The 23,318-nt window shown below is 41.3% G+C and overlaps 1 protein-coding gene across 1 annotated transcript in view; it reads right to left on the reverse strand.

The window, feature by feature from the left end:
• FGD5 (FYVE, RhoGEF and PH domain containing 5) overlaps positions 1 to 23,318 on the reverse strand; it is a 487,598-nt gene that overhangs the window by 83,819 nt on the left and 380,461 nt on the right. Inside the window, exon 15 of the mRNA XM_053720678.1 lies at positions 21,573 to 21,652. Coding sequence (XP_053576653.1) covers positions 21,573 to 21,652 — 80 coding nt within the window. The remainder of the gene's footprint in view (positions 1 to 21,572; positions 21,653 to 23,318) is intronic.

Genomic DNA, 23,318 nt, shown 5'->3' on the forward strand with positions numbered 1-23,318 from the left:
CAGATACCAGGGGTTATGGTCCTGCTGAACGTAACACAGTCAGGGTTATCAGATACCAGGGGTTATGGTCCTGCTGGATGTGACACAGTCAGGGTTATCAGATACCAGGGGTTATGGTCCTGCTGAACATAACACAGTCAGGGTTATCAGATACCAGGGGTTATGGTCCTGCTGAATGTGACACAATCAGGGTTATCTGAGGCCAGGGGTTATGGTCCTGCTGAATGTGACACAGTCAGGGTTATCAGATACCAGGGGTTATCGTCCTGCTGAACGTAACACAGTCAGGGTTATCAGATACCAGGGGCTATGGTCCTGCTGAACTTGACACAGTTGGGATTATTAGATACCAGGGGTTATGGTCCTGCTGAATGTGACACAGTTAAGATTATCAGAGGCCAGGGATTTAGGTCCTGATGAATGTGACACAGTCAGGGTTATTAGAGGTCAGGGGTTAAGGTCCAGGTCAACATGATACAGTCAGGGTTATCAGAGGCCAGGGGTTATGGTCCTGCTGAACGTGACACAGTCAGGATTATCATAGGGGTTTATGGTCCTACTGAATGTGACACAGTCAGGATTATCAGAGGGGGTTATGGCCCTGCTGAATGTGACACAGTAAGGGTTATCAGATAGCAGGGCTTATGGTCCTGCTTAATGTGACACAGGCACAGACAGGGTTATTAGATACCAGAGTTTATGGTCCTGCTGAACGTGACACAGTCAGGGTTATCAGCTACCTACCAGGGGTAAAGGTTCTGACACAGCTGGGGTTATCAGCTACCAGAGGTTATGGCCCTGCGGAATGTGACACAGTCAGGGTTATCAGAGTCCAGGGGTTAAGGTCCTGCTGAACGTGACACAATCAGGGTTATCAGATTCCAGGGGTTATGGTCCTGCTGAAAGTGACACAGTCAGGGTTATCAGAGGCCATGGGTTATGGTCCTGCTGAACATGACACAGTCAGGGTTATCAGATACCAGGGGTTATGGTCCTATTGACTGTGACACTGTTAGGATTATCAGAGAGGGTTATGGTCCTGCTGAAAGTAAAACAGAGTTATCAGATACCAGGGGTTATGGTTCTGCTGAACAAAAAACAGTCAGGGTTATCAGATACCAGGGGTTATGGTCCAGCTGAACGTAATACAGTCAGGGTTATCAGATACCAGGGGTTATGGTCCTGATGAATGTAACACAGTCAGGGTTATCAGATACCAGGGGTTATGGTCCTGCTGAATGTAACACAGTCAGGGTTATCAGATACCAGGGGTTATGGTCCTGCTGAATGTAACACAGTCAGGGTTATCAAATACCAGGGGTTATGGTCCTATTGACTGTGACACTGTTAGGATTATCAGAGAGGGTTATGGACCTGCTGAAAGTAAAACAGAGTTATCAGATACCAGGGGTTATGGTTCTGCTGAACAAAAGACAGTCAGGGTTATCAGATACCAGGGGTTATGGTCCTGCTGAACGTAACACAGTCAGGGTTATCAGATACCAGGGGTTATGGTCCTGCTGAATGTAACACAGTCAGGGTTATCAGATACCAGGGGTTATGGTCCTGCTGAATGTAACACAGTCAGGGTTATCAAATACCAGGGGTTATGGTCCTATTGACTGTGACACTGTTATTATTATCAGAGAGGGTTATGGTCCTGCTGAAAGTAAAACAGAGTTATCAGATACCAGGGGTTATGGTTCTGCTGAACAAAAAACAGTCAGGGTTATCAGATACCAGGGGTTATGGTCCAGCTGAACGTAACACAGTCAGGGTTATCAGATACCAGGGGTTATGGTCCTGCTGAACGTAACACAGTCAGGGTTATCAGATACCAGGGGTTATGGTCCTGCTGAATGTAACACAGTCAGGGTTATCAAATACCAGGGGTTATGGTCCTGCTGAATGTAACACAGTCAGGGTTATCAAATACCAGGGGTTATGGTCCTATTGACTGTGACACTGTTAGGGTTATCAGAGGCCACGGGTTATGGTCATACTGAATATGACACAGCCAGGGTCATCAGATACCAGGGGTTATGGTCCTGCTGTAAGTGACATAATCAGGATTATTAGATACCAGGGGATAAGATCCTGCTGAATGTTACACAGTCAGGGTTATCAGATGCCAGGGGTTATGGTTCTGCTGAACGTAAAACAGTCAGGGTTATCAGAGGCCAGGGGTTATAGTTCTGCTGAACGTAAAACAATCAGGGTTATCAGATACCAGGGGTTATGGTCCTGCTGAACGTGACACAGTCAGGGTTATCAGAGGCCAGGGGTTATGGTCCTGCTGAACGTGACACAGTCAGGGTTATCAGAGGCCAGGGGTTATGGTCCTGCTGAACGTGACACAGTCAGGGTTATCAGAGGCCAGGGGTTATGGTCCTGCTGAACGTGACACAGTCAGGGTTATCAGATACCAGGGGTTATGGTCCTGCTGAACGTGACACAGTCAGGGTTATCAGATACCAGGGGTTATGATCCTGCTGAACATGACAGGGAGTCAGTGACACAAAAGTGAAAAGATTTCAGGGTCTAACTCACATCTATTTATGTTGTATTACAACATTATGTTTGTAGTGTTCCCCTCAAGGGATTAAGATCACATCAGGTAAGGAATAAGAAAGGCATTATTTGCAACCAATTTATATACATGGTACATCAGAAACATTGTAATGTCAATATGAAGATAAATTTAAATAAAGAAGGCACCTCCTAGTGCAATATGTTTCCACAGCGTGAATGCAGTGTGTAAGTGATACAATTATACTCACAAATAGAGCAGCACCAAACGTGCTTATTGGAGCCTGCTGAGATCTCACAGTGTCCCAGCTCACTGATCACAGGTGTGGTATGAGCTGCTCCCTGTTGATCTACTGGTCTTCAATCAGATGCCTGAGGAAACAGCCAGAGGGGCTGAGAAACGCGTTGCAAATCTGTTTGTAAAGAGCTACACACAATACAAATGCTCTTTTGTTTTTATGGATTTTAATAAATTGTGTTTTAAAATTTTAAACACTGTTTTATTTTCACATGGATAATCCTGATTTAGGACCAGTAGATCAACAGGGAGCAGCTGACATCGCACCTGTGATCAGTGAGATGGGAGACAGAGATACCAGCAGGCTCCAATAATCACATTTGGTGCTGCTCTGTGAGTATAATTGTATCATTTACACACTGCATTCATGCTGTGGAAACATATTGCACTAGGAGGCACATTCTTTATTTTCATTTATCTTCAGATGTTCGTTTGGAGAAGATCAGCCTCTGTGTCTAGAATCTTTTCGTTATCACTTTGGGTTGGTATCCCTACTTGGAGTGAGCAGTAATTATTAATTTGGACTGTTTGTGAGCCCCCTACGGAACCTTGCATATATTATATACTTAACAGAGTAACTGTCATCTTTTAAAATGCTGAATGATCTGTAAGTGGCTGGAAATAGGTGGCATGCAGGTCACACAATGGTTCCCTTTAAAAGTTCTATCTTATGCCTCGCTAACCGTATCTACATTTCACAAAGCAGCAGTAATTTATTCCTCTTTGGCTGCACAGCAGTAATGTAACACCTCTGACAGGCACAAAGAAGGAACTTTTTACACACCCAGTTAAAAACAGAATAATTTTACCCTAATGGCTACATATAACACACATCCATCCCAGGCTGCCAGTAACAAGATATAGTTAGTGTAGTACATGTGCAATGCGGTATTTTGTAATGATAGCCTGCTGAAATACTGGACTGTTCAATAGAATATGGGATACCTGGCAGCCCTATCTCTCTCCATGTGATGCTCTGTTAATCTCTCTGCGAATTTTAGTTCATACCTACTGTCACAGATACCAGACAGCTAAGGCTACCCCCACCCCCCTACTACATGGCTCACTCCCTGTTGCATTAGATTTGGCCATTTCATGGCTTACGGGATCTCCCAGATGCATGCTATGTGTTGTATTGCTGTGTACACTTGGTCATGGAAGAGCTGATCTCTGACCGGGAAAACCCTCCTAGTCTGGCTGGGCTCCTGGAATTCCCAGTCGGCCACACCACAACGGACACCCGCCTAACCCCTCTGAGGCTGGCTGGGCTCCTGGAACTCCCGGTTGGCCACAGAGCAGCAGGACACCCGCTAACTTTACCCCTGGTCACTCCAGCGGCCCTTTTCCCCAGAGCTCCGCTCTTTTGGGGATTTGTAGCCCCTAGGGAGGACAAGAAGTGGGGGAATTACTGGAGGGGAGCTCCTTTGGGAACCAGGGTTTTTGGACACCCCTACCCCCATAACTTCAACGGGCTGTATCTCCGGTCCCCAGTAACGGATCACTCTTTTTGTACTGTGGCATCTGGGGACCGAGAGCTTTCAAATGACACCCTGGAAGTGCCACCATTTCCCTGGGATCACCCCAAAACTGTCACATCTGGGTCCTGGGATTCTGTGGGACTATGGCTGCTATGGAGGTGCCGATCTGTCTGGAGGGAAAATTGTGGGATTGTCCATTATCTTATCAAGATGAGCTTTAAGTATAAAAGGAGTGTATGTTTTACAATAAAATGAGTTCCTGTTTCACATGAATGCTAGTATGTCTAGTTTTTGGGTGGGCTCCTGCTAAAATCACTTTTACTGGGCTACATAACAGCCTGTTCCAGGCAGAGGAAGGACCCTCTGGCAGAGCTACCTAGTCTGGGTAGCCAGAGTCTGCCACAGGGTGGGACCCTGAATACTGGTGCTGTCAGGCATCAAGGGTGGCTACAGGCTGTGGTCACTTGCCAGCTACATAGCTGCAGTCGGTAGGGAGGAAGCAGGACCCGTTTGGCGGAGCGGGGTAGTCGGGGTATCCGTCACACCTACTACTGATGTATGTAGCCTATTTACAGTCACAGGACGATTATCTATGTTTCCATATGTAACTGCTGTGAACACAGGATCCAAACCTGAACCTTCTAAGTCTGGAGTGTCATTTAATTGGTCTTTACAGTCATAAGTGACATCCTTCTGCAATTCTTCCTGAAGCCAGTTGTCAGCATCAAACCACACACAATCCAAATATCTGTTTCTGAATCTTCAGGAACTTTTGAGGGCAAGCTAAATACTCTTTTAAGGGCAATGCCAAGCCAAACGCCCTTTTGATGGCAACTTTTAGAGTAGTTTTTTTTATAAAGATAGCCTTTCTTTAGGGGATTACTTGAAGATTGGTGTTAGGGTTTTTTAATTGAAAAAGAGCTAAGTCACTATAAGGCAATGCCCTACAAAAAAGCCTTTTGCTGTAGTTTAGGGTTAGCATAGGTTTTTTATTTAGTTTTTTTCTAAGTGGGGTTTTAGAATAAGCAAAACTTTATTTTTGGTAATTTGATTGTTTTTTCTGTAATGGTAGTTTTTCTATAATGGTCGGTTATTTTAATTTTTAACGTAAGGTTTGTTTTTGTTTTTTTTCAAGGTGGTTAGGTTTTTTTTTATTTTTAAAGGTACTGTTAGTTTTTTTGTTTTTTTTTCAGGTAAGATTTGTTTTTTTATGGGGTAACTTAGGGGTGTTAGGTTAGGGGGCTAGCTGGTTAGGGGTTTAGATGTTAGTGGGTGTTTTGCAGTGGGGGTGTGGCAGTTTAGGGGTTAATAAAGTAGTGGGTAGTTTGCGGTGGGGTTGGCTATTTAGGGGTTAATAGTGTAGAGGGGTATTTTGCAATGTGGGGTGTGGCAGTTTAGGGGTCAATAGAGTAGTTTGTGGTGGAGATGTGTCAGTTTAGGAGTTAATAGTGTATTGGGGTAGTTTGCAATGTAGGGGTGTGGAGGGTTAGGGGTTAATGCATCTGTTTCCCCTGGCTAAACTGTTTACACAACTTTTCAGGTTGTGTAAGTAGTTTGAGCGTTAAATGCGATTGTATAAATTATGTTTTATTTCTATAGGTGGTTAGAGTCTGTGATCCATTACTCCTAAGAATTAATACCCAAGCTGTGGAATCCACAAGTAATGAGACACAAGGGCAAGATTACAAGTCGCGCGTACGTTTTGAAAAATCATGGATTGTACGCACACATTCGCCATTTACGCAACAATCCTTTCCACGCTCGAAGAGCTGTAGTTAACCGTTCTGGGCAACTTAAAAGTTTCAGGAAACACTTTTAAAAAATACATTACAAAGTAGAGTTACACTCATATTAACACTGTCTGATAAAAAATTATTTAAAAAAATATTGTAGACAAAAGTTACAAGGGCTCGAAGATAGGAGATCTCGGGTGTTAGGAAAAAAAAAAAGTTGACGCAGGGATTTTACTTTGACATACATACACATACATACAGAAACCTGCATTTATATGTATAGAGATATGTTTAACTATGGAGATAATGAAAATATTTTACATTACAATCCTATGCACATTAAACAATATCTCAGAAGCATTTTCAAAAAAATATTCGACTATAGATCTCGAGATATCTAGACATATATTTATTTATATATATATATATATATATATATATATATATACGTTTTCGGGGTTCACAACCCCTTCATCAGCATGAACCCCGAAAACGTTCAATTAAATTGTTTTTTTTTAAAAGTCCTGAGAGTGCATTCTCTTATTTTCTATTTGATGCTATATCATTGCACCCAGGCGAGTTGGCTATCGGTGGGCTGAACTGGAAATTGTCTAATATATATATATATATATATATATATATATATATATATATATATATATATTTTTATATATATATATATATATATACACACATATCTCGCTATAAATAGATATATCAGTCCAAAAATCATAACATATATAGAGAAATATTTATAAATAAATAAAACATTCCATTACGAAAACATTACCGCAATATGAAATATTCGCATTTTTATGTACACTTTTTTAGGAGAATACGTCGAGGTTTGCGCCACATATTAGTGTTTTTGTGTATTTTTTTTCTATTTGTCTTCTCCATTGACTTCTATGGGGAATACATGAACGCGCTCAGGATTTAGCTGTTTGCATTCCGCGGTGTGTCATTTCTGGATGTTGTCAGCGGCAAAAAAAATTCATTTTGCGTTGTGCGTCATACTTGGCGCCAAACAATTTCATTATTTAAAACCCCATTCCTATATGCCTCTTGTCTTTTTCTATGTCAGAGGGCTATGATGTTTGAATTTTTTTCCCATTCCTGAAACTGCCATATAAGGAAATTGATAATTTTGCTTTATATGTTGTTTTTTATCTTACATTTGCAAGAGGTCTCAATCTGATCTTGTCTCAGAAACCACTGTTGGAACTCTGTTGCCTGATAACAGTTCTACCAAAGCTAAGTGCATTTGTTGTAAATTTGTGGAGATTATATCTCCAGCTGTGGTATGTAATAGTTGTCATGATAAGATTTTACATGCAGAGAATGTGTCCATCAGTAATAGTACAATGCCTGTTGTTCCTTCAACATCTAATGTACATGATATACCTGTGAATATAAAAGATTTTATTGCTGATGTGATTTAGAAGGCTTTGTCTGCCATCCCACCTTCTAATAAACGTAAAAGGTGTTTTAAAACTTCTCATAAAGTTGATGAATTTTCAAATGACCGACAATATACTGAATTATCCTCCTCTGATGAGGATCTATCTGATTTAGAAGATCCTTCCTCAGATATTGACACTGACAAATCTACTTATTTATCTAAAATGGAGTATATTCGTTCCTTGTTAAAAGGAGGTGTTGATTACATTGGATATTGAGGAAACTAGTCCTCTTGATATTAAAACTAGTAAACGTTTAAATTCTGTTTATAAACCTCCTGTGGTTAATCCAGAGGTTTTTCCAGTTCCTGATGATATTTCTGATATGATTTCTTAGGAATTGAATAGGCCTGGTACTTCTTTTATTTCTTCTTCAAGGTTTAAAAAATCGTATCCTTTGCCAGCAGTTAGTTTAGGGTTTTGGGAAAAGATCCCCAAAGTTGATGGGGCTATTTCTACTCTTGCTAAACGTACTACTATTCCTATGGAAGATAGTACTTCTTTTAAAGACCTTTAAGATAGGAAGCTTGAATATTATCTAAGGAAAGCTTATTTATATTCTGGCTATCTTCTCAGGCCTGACATTTCTATGGCTGATGTTGCAGCTGCATCAACTTTTTGGTTGGAAAGCTTAGCGCAACAGGGAATGAATCCTGATTTGTCTAGCATTGTTCGCTTGCTTCAACATGCTAATCATTTTATATGTGATGCCATTTTTTATATAATCAAAACTGATGTTACATCTATGTCTTTAGCTATTTTAGCTAGAAGAGATTTGTGGCTCAAATATTGGAATTCTGACATGGTATCTAAATCTAGATTACTATCTCTTTCTTTCCAAGGTAATAAGTTATTTGGTTCTCAGATGGATTTGATTATTTAATCTGTCAGGGAAGGGAGTTCTTTTGCCTCAGGATAAAAGACCTAAGGGTAAATCTAAAGCTTCTAACCGTTTTCGTTCCTTTCAACAAAATAAGAAACAGGAACCTAATCCTTCCCCCAAAGAATCTGGTTCCAATTGGAAACCTTCTTCAAGTTGGAGTAAATCCAAACCGTTTAAAAATCAAAACCAGCCCCCAAGTCTGCATGAAGGTGCGGCCCTCATTCCAGCTCAGCTGGTAGGGGGCAGATTAAGATTCGTCCAAGACATTTGGGCAGATTCTGTCCAAAATCAATGGATTCAGAGTATAGTCTCTCAAGGGTACCGAATAGGATTCAGAGTAAGTCCTCCTGTGAGAAGATTTTTTTTCTCTAACGCATCCCACCAAATCCAGTAAAGGCTCAGGCTTTTCTGAAGTATGTTTTAGACCTGGAGCTTTCAGGGGTAATCATACCAGTTCCGTTTCAAGAACAGGGTCTATTTTTTTTTTATTCAAATCTATTCATTGTCCCAAAGAAAGAAAATCCATTCAGGCCAGTTCTGGATCTGAAAATTTTGAATCGTTATGTAAGAGTGCCAACTTTCAAAATGGTGACTATAAGGACTATTCTGCCTTTTGTTCAGCAAGGGCATTATATGTCAACAATAGACTTACAGGATGCATATCTTCATATTCCGATTCATCCAGATCACTATCAGTTTCTGAGATTCTATTTTCTAGAAAAGCATTACCAATTTGTTGCTCTTCCATTTGTTCTTGGTGCCCTACTCTCTGTAATCAGAGAATGGGGTGTTGCGGTGTTTCCTTATTTGGACGATATCTTGGTACTAGCTCAGTCTTTACATTCTGCAGAATCTCACACGAATCAACTAGTGTTGTTTCTTCAAAGACATGGTTGGAGGATCAATTTACCAAAAAGTTCTTTGATTCCTCAGACAAGGGTCACCTTTTTAGGTTTCCAGATAGATTCAGTGTCCATGACTCTGTCTCTAACAGACAAGAGATGATTAAAATTGGTTTCAGCTTGTCGGAACCTTCAGTCTCAATCATTCCCTTCAGTAGCTATGGGCATGGAAGTTTTAGGTCTCATGACTGCAGCATCGGACGCGATCCCCTTTGCTCATTTCCATATGAGACCTCCCCAGCTTTGTATGCTGAACCAATGGTGCAGGGATTATAAAAGGTATCACAATTAATATCCTTAAATCCCAATGTTCGACTTTCTCTGACTTGGCGGTTAGATCATCATCGTATAGTTCAAGGGGCCTCTTTTGTTCGTCCAACCTGGACTGTGATCACAACAGATGCAAGTCTTTTAGGTTGGGGAGCTGTCTGGGGATCTCTGACAGCACAAGGGGTCTGGAAATCTCAAGATGCAAGGTTACCAATCAATATTTTAGAACTCTGTGCTATTTTCAGGGCTCTTCAGGTTTGGCCTCTGTTGAAGAGAGAGCTGTTCATTTGTTTTCAGACAGACAATATCACAACTGTGGCATATATCAATCATCAGGGTGGGACTCACAGTCCCCAAGCTATGAAAGAAGTGTCTCGGATACTTGTTTGGGCGGAATCCAGCTCCTGTCTAATTTCTGCGGTTCATATCCCAGGTATAGACAATTGGGAAGTGGATTATCTCAGCCATCAGACTTTACATCCGGGGGAGTGGTCGCTCCATCCATATGTGTTTTTCTCAGATTGTTCAGATGTGGGGTCTTCTAGAAATAGATCTGATGGCTTCCCATCTAAACAAGAAACTACCCAGGTACCTGTCCAGGTCCAGGGATCCTCAGGCGGAAGCGGTGGATGCGTTAGCAGTTCCTTGGTGTTACCAACCTGCTTATATCTTCCCGCCTGTCAGGGTGCCAGGAATCAGACTGAGAAAAGAAGTGCAAAAATAATCACACCTTTATTAATAGCAAAAAATAATAAAAAAAACCAGAACTAGTAGTCAGACGAGCCAAGTCAGGAGCCAAAGCGAAAAGTCAGATGAGCCGGAATCAGGAACAAGGAGAACAGCAGAGTCAGGAACAAGCCAGGGATCAGGAACCAGGAAGGACGTCAGACAGCCAGGTAATACACAGGAGCTCTCACAAACAGGTCTGAGACAACGCAAGGGCAAAGCATACTGAACAGAGGCCCTTTAAATAATAAGTGATGACATCACAATTCTGAGACTGCATCCTGTCTCACACGGATGATGTGCACTAGTCTGGCCATAAAAGGAAGTTCAGAAAATGAGCAGCATCACACAATATGCACCAGAGTCAGGAATAGAGTTGAGTAAAATGGCTGCCAGCAGCACATGGCAAACAGATTAGTGAAAAAACCCTGACACCGCCCCTGGTTCTTCTTCCAAGAGTGATTTCCAAGATCATCATGGAACAATCATTTGTGTTGCTGGTAGCTCCAGCATGGCCTCACAGGTTCTGGTATGCGGATCTTGTTCGGATGTCCAGTTGCCAACCTTGGCCACTTCCATTAAGGCCAGACCTTCTGTCTCAAGTTCCATTTTTCTATCAGGATCTCAAATCATTAAATTTAAAGGTATGGAAATTTAACGCCTAGTGCTTAGTCATGGAGGTATCTCTGACTCAGTGATTAATACTATGTTACAGGCTCATAAATCTGTTTCTAGGAAGATTTATTATCGAGTTTGGAAGACTTATATTTCACGGTGTTCTTCTCATAAATTCTTCTGGCATTCTTTTAGAATTCCTAGAATTTCACTGTTTTTTCAGGATGGTTTGGATAAGGGTTTGTCTGCAAGTTCCTTGAAGGGACAAATCTCTGCTCTTTCTGTTTTATTTCACAGAAAGATTGCTAAGCTTCCTGATATTCACAGTTTTGTACAGGCTTTGGTCCATATCAAGCCTGTCATTAAATCAATCTCTCCTCCTTGGAGTCTTAATTTGATTTTGAAGGCTTTACAGGCTCCTCCGTTTGAGCCTATGCATTGTTTGGACATTAAACTAATTTCTTGGAAAGTGTTGTTCCTTTTGGCCATCTCTTCTGCTAGAAGAGTTTCCGAATTATCTGCTCTTTCTTGTGAATATCCTTTTCTGATTTTCCATCAGGATAAGGCAGTTTTGCAGACGTCATTTAAATTTCTACCTAAGGTTGTGAATTCTAACAACATTAATTGTCCCTTTTTTGTGTCCTAATCCTAAGAATTCTTTGGAGAGATCCCTGCATTCTTTGGGTGTGGTAAGAGCTTTCAAATATTATGTTGAAGCTACTAAAGATTTCAGGAAGACTTCTAGTCTATTTGTTATATTTTCTGGTTCTAGGAAAGGTCAGAAGGCTTCTGCCATTTCCTTGGCATCTTGGTTAAAGCTTTTGATTCATCAGGCTTATTTGGAGTCGGATCAGGCCCCACCTCAGAGAATCTACTAGATCAGTCTCCACTTCATGGGCTTTTAAGAATGAAGCTTCAGTTAATCAGATTTGCAAAGCAGCAACATGGTCTTCTTTGAATACATTTACTAAATTCTACCGTTTTGATGTATTTGCTTCTTCGGAAGCAGTTTTTGGTTGAAAAGTTTTTCAGGCAGCTGTTTCAGTTTGATTCCTCTGCTTATGTTTAAGTTTTTTCTTTTAATTATGAAAATAAACTGATATTTTGGGTTGTGGATTAATTTTTTTCAGCGGAAAATGGCTGTTATTATTTTAACCCTCCCTCTCTTCTGTGGAGTTCCACATCTTGGGTATTGCTATCCCATACGTCACTAGCTCATGGACTCTTGCCAATTACATGAAAGAAAACATAATTTATGTAAGAACTTACCTGATAAATTCATTTCTTTCATATTGGCAAGAGTTCATGAGGCCCACCCTTTTTATGGTGGTTATGATTTTTTGTATAAAGCACAATTATTTCCAAATTCCTTTGTTGATGCTTTTTACTCCTTTCTTTATCACCCCAGTACTTGGCTATTCGTTAAACTGAATTGTGGGTGTGGTGAGGGGTGTATTTATAGGCATTTTGAGGTTTGAGAAACTTTGCCCCTCCTTGTAGGATTGTATATATACGTCACTAGCTCATGGACTCTTGCCAATATGAAATAAATTAATTTATCAGGTTCTTACATAAATTATGTTTTTTTCACTGAAAAACTAAATCCACAACCCCACAAAAAGGGCTCTATTTTTAAATGCACTAAGTTAAACAGACAAAAATAAATCAAGCTGAGACAACTGCCTAAAGGACTTTCCTACCAAAGGCTGCCTCAGAAGAAATAGTAGAATTTAGTAAAAGTATGCAAAGAACACAAAGTAGCTGCATTGCAAATTTGGTTAACTGTAACCTCATTCTTGAAAGCCCAAGAAGATCTAGTAGAATGAGCAGTAATCAGTTTAGGTGGAGGCTGACCTGCCTCCAAGTAGGCCTTATGAATCAGAAGTTTCAACCAAGAGGTCAAAGAAACATCAGAAACTTTCTGTCTCTTCCTAGAGCCAGAAAAGTTAACAAACTAGAAGTTTGTCTGAAATCCTTAGTAGTATCAATATAATACTTCAAGGCTCTAACAACATCCAAATTATACAAAGAAGGGACTACAATGTCCTTACAGATATTGTCTGAAGACACAGCTTTAAGCTATGTATACAAGAACAAGAAATGGGTTATAGAAAAGAAACAGTCATTTTAAAGTAACTTGCCTGTATAGATATAGTTCGCAGCCTGCCTCAATCACAATTGTGTGTATTGGCGGCGCAATTCCTCTCTCCCAGGGATTAGGCAATCCCATTTCTGGATATGTACAACAATCTGATCTTCTATCTTCCTGTAGTTACCTTGCATAAAAGGGTCACAGGTGGCAGTATAATCAAGCCAAAGAGATAAAAATTAGATTAGGTGTAATTAGTTTAAAAACCTTGTAATTTGTTTATTATTTTCTGTAATTTAGTGGGGGGGGGGGGTTTGTACTTTAGATAATTTTATTTAATTATAATTAATTGTATTTAATTTAGGTAATTCATTTAATTGTAGTGTAGTGTTAGGTGTAATTGTAACTTAGGTTAGGTTTTATTTTACAGGTAAATTTGTCTTTATTTTAACTAGGTAGTTATTAAATAGTTAATAACTATTTAATAACTATTGTACCTAGTTAAAATAAATACAAAGTTGCCTGTAAAATGAAAATAAACCCTAAGATAGCTACAATGTAACTATTAGTTATATTGTAGCTAGCTTAGGGTTTATTTTATAGGTAAGTATTTAGTTTTAAATAGGAATAATTTAATTAATTGTAGTAATTTTATTTTGATTTATTTAAATTATATTTAAGTTAGGCGGTGTTAGGGTTAATAACTTTATTATAGTGGCGGCGACGTTGGAGGCGGCAGATTAGGGGTTAATAAATGTAGGTGGCGGCGATGTTAGGGCTGGCAGATTAGGGGTTAATAATATTTAAATAGTGTTTGCGATGCAGGAGTGTGGAGGTTTAGGGGTTAATATATTTATTATAGTGGCGCCGATGTTCGGTTCGGCAGATTAGGGGTTAAAATATTTATTTTAGTGTTTGCAATGTGGGGGGGGGGGGGGCGCCTCGGTTTAGGGTTTAATAGGTAGTTTATGGGTGTTAGTGTACTTTTTAGCACTTTAGTTAAGAGTTTTATGCTACGGCGTTGTAGTGTGAAACTCTTAACTACTGACTTTTAAATGCGGTACCAGGCTTGACAGGACAGGGTTTACAGCTCACTTTTGGTCAGACTCGTAATACCGGCGCTATGCAAGTCCCATTGAAAATATAGGATACGTAATTGACGTAAGTGGATTTGCGGTATTTCCGAGTCTGGCCAAAAAAGTGAGCGGTACACCTGTACCTGCAAGACTCGTAATACCAGCGGGCGTTAAAAAACAGCTTAGGACCTCTTAACGCTGCTTTTTAAGGTTAACGCAAAACTCGTAATCTAGGCCTCAGTTATTAAAAGTGCCTAACAAATTAAATGAGAATTTAACTTGTATAATCTTCTTTTTTTTAATTATTTTACTTTCCCGTATCTTAAACACTTACAATCTAAGATCCTTGTCCCTATAAATTATTTATTTTTAATACCTTCTTTATGTGGCAACCTCAACCAATCACTAATATGTGTTTAAAAATACTTAACCAGGGAGGCGGAGCCGGGAGCTTCACAGAGATGGTGGTGTAGGTTTGGAGCTCCGCAAAACACTGCTCATCAAACAGTTGCAAAGGGCATAAATATATTTGTTGCTGCTTTAAAAACCTAAGGGAAGAGGTAATGAAGGGGAAGTGAACCCAAAAATACAAGACTGGGAACTGAGCGGCACATTCAACGCTGTGAGACTTAAGAAGCAAAGAATGCAGCGGTAGCTAAGCGGAGTGATCCGCCATCTTGCCCACGCGGTCAGTAACCTTTCAGAAGCAAAGACTCCGAGCCGAATACACAGAATCTAGACCATACCTGCCACACAGACAGGCGGAGATTGGACCAAGAAGAGACGGAATGACCGACAGGGTAAGAGAAAGGAGCGGTGGCTATTGACTTATGAAGCGCGGTCGCGGACCGACCCAGAGCAAACAATAATAAGTAAGTGGCGTAGCACCGCTTATACACAGCAGACACCACATGCTTGTAGGAGAAGTTGCTGAAGGGAGACATGATATTGAGGAGCCACTTGTGTGCTGCAAAAGTATTAATGCAAGCGACTCAGACGCATAACGGGAGAAGGGGGCGACGAGAAATTCCAATTGGAAAGAGCACACAGAGCACTACGTGCCAAACCAAAAGAGGAAGCCCCACCTAGAGTCGTCGTGGTCAAGTTTTTTAGATTCCCAGAAAAAGAGGAGATCCTGGCAGCGGCGCGGAAAAACCCTACATTCAAATTCCAGGGCTCGGTGATTCAGTTCTATCAAGACCTTTGCCTCAAGACGCTGCAGAGAAGAAGCAGTCTGAAACCCCTCACCACTATCTTGAGGAAACACCAAATCAGATATAGATGGGGATTCCCCTTTAACCTATACATCTTACACAATGGCAGGTCTCTAAGTCTTAGAAAACCGGATGAGATTCCAGCAATTTGCAGCAAACTACACTTGGAGACCCCAGATCTACTGCAAAGAAGCCACGATGAAGATAATGAGCAGCAGACATCTGGACACAATCACCCACAAAAGCCAAAATGGACAAAAGTCACGAAGAAGAAAACCAAAACATGATATCCTTATCCAATACAAGTTCTGGTGTTCAAAGGACTGGACTGAAGTAGTATGTCTCATCAAACACCCTATGGAGACATAAGAAATCAAGGTTTAGTATAACACCCCTAGATAAAGTTTGTCTGGGGAGGGGACTATGAGTAATATGTTCAAAACAATTCTGAATATTGATCTTGCCCAAAGCTACCACGTTAGCAGTGGGAGTACAACATACTTAGAAAATGTTTGAAGTAATAAGGGGGAGGGGGGGAGAGGGGTTAGTTTTGTTAATTCTCTATGTTTATCTTCTACATGTAGTTACCCAATGTAGGAGTTATTTGTTATTTATTGTTTTTAATGTTGCCACTCGATATACCACAGATGATATGCTGCATACTATATGTAATTTGCCTAATAATGCTGTTATCTATGTTTTCCTACATTGTCTGCCCCGCTTGGGTGAAACTCCTGGAGGGGGAAGTACCCTTTTTGGGTTATCCAGAGGTGAGGCTTATGAATGTGGAAGAGGCGGATCCGGGGGGGAGAGCCCCAAACACCAAACTGTAAGTAATGACTAGAGATATACGCTTAATTTCACATAACGTTAGAGGCCTTAACACAGACCTTAAAAGACGGACAGCATTATCGCAGTACCTGAGATTAAACGCTAAGATCATTTTCTTGCAGGAAACACACTTCACTAGAGAAGTGGTTCCAAAATATTGGTCAAGACACTTCACACAACACTACCATTCAACATCAGACAAAAAAAAGAGAGTGGTGTCGATATTGATACATCAATCCATGGGATTTGTGGTGGAGGAGACAATTAGGGACCCGGAAGGGAGGTTTCTGATAGTAAGAGGGAGACAACGAGACAAGCAAATTATCCTATGCAACATATACGCACCTAATGAGACACAGATATCTTTTTTTGCACACATATCCTATTTACTGACCCAATGGTCACAAGCCAGGATACTCCTAGGAGGCTATTTTAATATATCAATGTACCCATACCAAAATACAGAACAGGCTAAACTGACCCATAAACAACTGAGGCATAATTCTATGATTAAGAAAATAAGGGAGATTTTTTTGTCTCACAACATTATAGATTCCTGGGATACCTTATATGGTAAAACATCCGATTACATCTACTATTCTCACGCACATAAAAAATACTCCAAGTTAGACTATGTTTATGTAAGCCAAATCTGGATACCAGACTTGACATCCTCCACCATACACGCCTGTGCTTGGTCGGATCACTCCATAGTCCAAATTCACATTAAAGACACCTTTCATGTTAGTGCGACACGTTCATGGAACTATGATCCTTTGATACTACAAAAACCAGGCACACACGAATCTATTTTACAGAACATGTCAGAATATTGGATAATGAACGCGGGAACCACTTCCAACCCTATCAACACATGGGCGGCACACAAACCCTTCATTAGAGGACTGCTAATCAAAGAAAAAGCGGCCTTGAGCAAGGCTAATAGAAAGCAAATAGACTTACTACAAACTCAAATAGATACCCTTACTAAGACACACCAACAGAACCTATCAGCCACAGTATTCCAAGAATTACAAGCCAAAAGACTAGAATTATCAGAGATTATGAATAGGGCATCTCTCAGAGCAGCTCACAGACTGAAGTCACAGTACTTTATTTATTCCAATAAACCTGATAAGTACTTAGCCCACAAACTCAGAGAACAGACAAAGTCCTTTTCCATACCAGTTCTGCAGGCACAAGACGGAACTTACACCTCTAATCCACAAGTAATAGCAGATACTTTTGCACAATACTACGCATGTCTTTATGATGGAGAAAAAACAAGTAAAACTAACCAAACCAGACTGTTACTACACAAATTTTTAGATGACGCTAATCTAACTCCGATAGACAACACCGTCCGAGACGAATTAAATGCAGAGGTGTCGGCCAGGGAGGTCCTGTTGGCCATTAAAGAACTTAAGCCTGGAAAGGCAGCAGGTCCGGATGGGTTCCCAGGGGAATATTATAAACTTTTCAAATCTACTTTAATCCCGCATGTTGTAACTTTTTGTAATGATATTTTACAGGGTAGGACAATCCCAAAAGAAATTTTGCAAGCAAAAATAGTGGTGATCCCTAAGCCGGGGAGGAATCCCAAATTATGTCAGAGCTACAGACCTATATCACTAATCAATCAGGATATAAAGATTTTTACAAAAATTTTAGCAAACAGGCTTAAAACACATTTACCAACTGTGATCCATCCGGACCAGGTAGGATTTATTTCAGGTAGAGAGGCCCCCGACAATATCAGACGCACAATCTCCTTGGTTGACTACCTGACTAGGACACGGACGCCTTCTCTGGTCCTGTCATTGGACGCGGAGAAGGCGTTCGACAGAATAGATTGGGATTTTATGTTTGAGGTGCTAGACAGGTTAGGGTTTAATGGCTCATTTGTTCAGGCTATTAGGAGTATATATTCATGTCCCACATCCGAGAGGCGGGCTATCAATCTAGGGGGATTGACATTCGAAACGGTACAAGACAAGGTTGCCCCTTGTCGCCGCTTCTATTTGCTATCTGTATTGAGCCATTGGCAGCGAAGATTAGATTAACCCCAGAGATACACGGAGTCCTGATAGGTAGGGAGGAATTCAAATTATCTTTATTTGCATATGACATCCTCCTTACCCTGTCCAATCCAATGAAGTCTCTACCCCACTTATATCGAATCCTAAAGGACTATGCTGACATATCAGGGTATAAGATCAACCAGGAGAAATGTGAAGCGATTCCTATCGCTCTCCCTCCCCACACTAGAAAGCTCATTGAAATTAATTTTTCGTTTGAGTGGGCCAAGGAGGCAATTAAATATCTGGGAGTCCGGCTGTCAGGCGCTATTTCAGAACTCTACAAACTGAATTATGTCCCACTATATAAAACCATTAGAAAAGAGATCAATAAGTGGAGAACAGGGGGTTTCTCTTGGTACGGACGTTTATCTACTATTAAAATGAACGTTCTCCCGAGGTTACTATATTTATTTAGGGCCCTGCCGATTAAGATTCCCATACCAGAACTCAACAAACTCCAAGCAGACTTGATTAAATTCATAAGAGGGAACAAAAAAGCTAGGATACCTTCACAAATACTACAGCAACATAGACAACTAGGAGGGGTTGGGGTACCTAACTTGCTTAATTACTATCAAGCGGCAAGATTAGCACAAACAACACTACTGAGCAATCCACAAACAGATTTGGTATGGGTGAAAGTGGAGACCAAGATAGCAGAATATAACCACTCAGACGATGTACTTTGGGAACATCCAAAAGACAGACTTAGGCTGAATAAGGTTCCGAAACTCACAGGTGAGATGATGTCTATGTGGCACTCATTGACCAATACCCTAAAGCTACTCCCACAAGACTCAATGATGAGACCTTTGCGAACTCTATTAGACAGAGACTCTCATAGGCTGATCGATAAATGGGTAAACAAAGGACTTTACAGGGTAGCGGACTTTCTACACAAGGGTAAAATAGCTACACACCAACAGTTACAAGACAAACTATTACCAGAAAAATTGCCATGGTTTTTATACCTACAGATAGATAAATTTCTACCTCAACAACCTAGACAGACGTTGACGACACTAGAAAAGGCTATGTGGTTCTGGATCCCGACTTAAAAAACTAATCTCCACTATACACATCTTACTGCAAGAAGCTAGACACACTGACAAATCCCCATTAATGGAAAAATGGGACCGAGATACTAATGTAGCATATTCCAAAGAGGATTGGACAGAGATTTTTCATAAGTCAGGTAAAGGTATGATCAGTGCAGATTTTAAAGAAAATTGTATTAAAACTACTTTTTACTGTATTAAAACTACTTTTAGATGGTACCTTACCCCGATAATCACATCACACTACACTCAAAATGGTAGCAAAAATTGCTATAGAGGCTGTAACGAGACAGGGACGTATATTCATATGTGGTGGGATTGCCCACACGTACAGCAAGTTTGGTCTAAACTATCCCAACTACTAAGCGAGGTGCTCTCTGAGAGTATCACCCTAACAATAACTCAAGCTCTGTTGAATGAATATATAACACCTTTTAACTCAGCTACAAACACATTCATCCACACTTTATGCACAGCCACTAGGATTTGTGTGGCCCGATACTGGAAGGTGGGGGTGCCCTCTTGGGGGGAGATATTGGAGAAAATTAAGATAACATACTCGCTCTCTGAATCAGCATCACTGATACAGGCTAATCATGACCAATTCTTAAAAGTCTGGAATTATTGGATATTGGGGGGGCATTGACTAGACACAACTAGGGAATTTGACTGAGACATAACCTTGAGTTCAAGACAGGACTGGATATGTTTAGAGAATCAAGAGGCGACAGTAGACGGTAGGGATTTGTGCAGGCCGACTGTTGATGGGGCCCTCTCTTCCTGGATCGGTGTCTGAAGCAAAGCTGAGGCAGGCAAGTTGATGTTTAATACTTTATCGAGTGGGGGGGATGTTAGTTTATGGTTTATTGTTATAAAATAAGGGGGTAAAAGATATTGGGAAATGTTATAAAAGAATACAATTGAGTGATACGGGGACTGAAGAGTTACCATGTATACTTTCAATGTCAGCAGAAACTGATGATCTGCCTCACCCTTTAGTCTTTGTAGTTCTTACCGACTGTATGATTAATCACACTGTTTGATAAATCTCTCCATGCTCAATTAAATGTGATTGGACACTCCACAGTTTTTCTGGTTCAGCAAACCAATCTGTGCCATCTACTATGGACCTTTACCTAATGGACTCTCACCAGGAAAATAGAGAGAAGAGTTGTAGAAATACAAATAGGAAAAACTATGCAATGTGTGATGTCTTCTGTATTCTTTGTTTATTTTATTTTACAATAAAAATCATTTCAACTAAAAAAACTTAACCAATCATCATCTATTGTTTTAAGCTCTCAGTCGAATAGTTTGTGAAGCAAAGTCCTCAATCAGGTAGTCCTAGGCTTGACTAATGGGATGTGTTGTGTAAACCTCCATGCATGCAACATAAACAAATAGTTCCCGATCAAGTTGCTGATGAGAACGAAAGATCCTCACATACATTCTGGATGGTATATAGCGTGTTCGACCACTCGCAATGTGTAGTTATTTATCTGCATTAAAATTCTCTCTAATTTCCAGTTTTATCTACATTGCACCTATTATATGGACAATAAATTGGACATTTTATTTAAGAGACGTTTCTCTAATAAAACGGGGGCTCACTGCTAATCATGAAAGGAACAACTGAAAAGATGTGAATCACGAGCTGTAGATGTGTGTTTGGCAGCTGTTTGGTGACATTAAAAAAGCTAAAGCTGTTGATGAACAATTAAGTAGAAAATGCTGAGTTATGGCTGTCAAGAAAACAGAAATAGGTCCATAGGTGAGTACAAAACTTGCAGCTTGTAATGAATCCAACAGGACAATCAACAAGACTGAAATCTACTCCAGTGTGTGACAGCTTGACAAAGTGTCCCCAGTATAATGTGAGCAAAAGGGGCATATGTATTAAGCTCTGTAAGGAGCTTGATGCCCCTAAAGACTGCTGCTCCATAACTTGTCCACCTGCTCTGAGGCGGCGGACAGAAATCAACACGATCGAATACGATCGGGTTGATTGACATCCCCTGGCCGCGAATCTGCAGGGGGCGGCATTGCACCAGCAGTTCACAAGAACTGCTGGTGCAATGATAAATGCTGACAGTGTATGTTGTCGTCATTTACAGATGTGCGGCGGACATGATACACTGTTTTGTAATCATGTCCGCTCGCACATTGATATATAGTCCCCAAAGTCTGAGACAGGTAATTCATCTTCATTCACTAACAGTCATACTAGAAGATAATTGTGACTCACAGTGTCTTCTCAAACCTCTTTAATTTTCTTACAGTTGGGTTAATCAATGAATCTGAGTTTAGTTATTAAGTTATGAACTGTTACCTTGCAGACAGCATTAGGCACCGCTCCATGCACTCAATCTTCATCACGTTCTGGGCGTCCTCCACAATCGGACGACTAACCTAGGGCACAAACATAGGTTACATAGGATCACTCCTACATGCCTCTTGACATATGAGTCTCCTGATATCCACAAGTCAGAAAAAGACAGAAGTAAAACTTGCTTTGTGAGCAGATATGCTGTCATTTTATCTCTCTGTAATTAGGCAAAAGGTATCTACAGTCAGAACCAAATTAACTTCATTCAGAACCTAATTGTGTAGTGTAATCATACTGTGATAATAACATAAGTGAAAATAAATCACAAAAAACAAGTAGTGATAGAGGATTTAAGATCCAAATAGTCCCAAATCCAAAATATCTTCTCAATGTTGTGACCCTCCAAAAAGAATAAAAAAGCATGATAGTGTAATATTGTTTCTTAAAGGGATATTAAACACTTTGAGATAGTAATCTCAAATTATAAACTGTACTAGTCCTAAAGCCCGTTCACACTGGCCATTTCTTGCAGTACAGCGGTCCCATCCCTTGTGCTCTCTCCCTCCCCCTCTCTTTTGCTCTCTCTCTCTCCCCCCTCTCTTTTGCTCTCTCTCTCTCCCCCTCTCTTTTGAGCTTTCTCTTTCCCCCCTCTCTTTTGAGCTCTCTCTCCCCCCTCTCTTTTGCGCTCTCTCCCCCTCTCTTTTGCGCTCTCTCTGTCCCCCTCTCTTTTGCTCTCTCTCTCCCCCCTCTCTTTTGAGCTCTCTCTCTCCCCCTCTCTTTTGCGCTCTCTCTCCCCCCTCTCTTTTGCGCTCTCTCTCCCCCCTCTCTTTTGCGCTCTCTCTCTCCCCCCTCTCTTTTACGCTCTCTCTCTCCCCCTCTCTTTTACACTCTCTCTCCCCCTTTCTTTTACGCTCTCTCTCTCCCCCTCTCTTTTGCGCTCTCGCTCTCCCCCTCTCTTTTGCGCTCTCTCTCTCCCCCTCTCTTTTGCGCTCTCTCTCCCCCATCTCTTTTGCGCTCTCTCTCTCCCCCCCATCTCTTTTGCGCTCTCTCCCCTCTCTCTTGCGCTCTCTCTCCCCCCTCTCTTTTGCGCTCTCTCCCCCTCTCTTTTGTGCTCTCTCTCTCTCTCCCCTCTCTTTTGCGCTCTCTCCCCTCTCTTTTGTGCTCTCTCTCCACCCCTCTCTTTTGCTCTCTCTCTCTTCCCTCTCTCTTGCGCTCTCTCTCCCTCTCTCTATCCCCCCTCTTCTGCTCTCTCTATTCACCCTCTTCTGTTCTCACTCCCCCCTCTCTTTTGAGCTCTCTCTCTCCCCTCCTCTCTCTCCCCCTCTCCCCCCCCCCTCCCTCTTCCCCCTCTCTATCTCCCCCCCCTCTCTATCTCCCCCCCTCTCTGTCTCCCCCCTCTCTCTCTCCCCCCTCTCTTTTGCGCTCTCTCTCTCCGCCCTCTCTTTTACGCTCTCTCTCTCTCCCCCTCTCTTTTACACTCTCTCTCTCCCCCTCTCTTTTACACTCTCTCTCCCCCTTTCTTTTACGCTCTCTCCCCCTCTCTTTTGCGCTCTCGCTCTCCCCCTCTCTTTTGCGCTCTCTCTCTCCCCCTCTCTTTTGCGCTCTCTCTCCCCCATCTCTTTTGCGCTCTCTCTCTCCCCCCCATCTCTTTTGCGCTCTCTCCCCTCTCTCTTGCGCTCTCTCTCCCTCTCTCTATCCCCCCTCTTCTGCTCTCTCTATTCACCCTCTTCTGTTCTCACTCCCCCCTCT

Source organism: Bombina bombina, chromosome 7, assembly GCF_027579735.1.
Source record: "Bombina bombina isolate aBomBom1 chromosome 7, aBomBom1.pri, whole genome shotgun sequence".
NCBI lineage: Eukaryota > Metazoa > Chordata > Amphibia > Anura > Bombinatoridae > Bombina > Bombina bombina.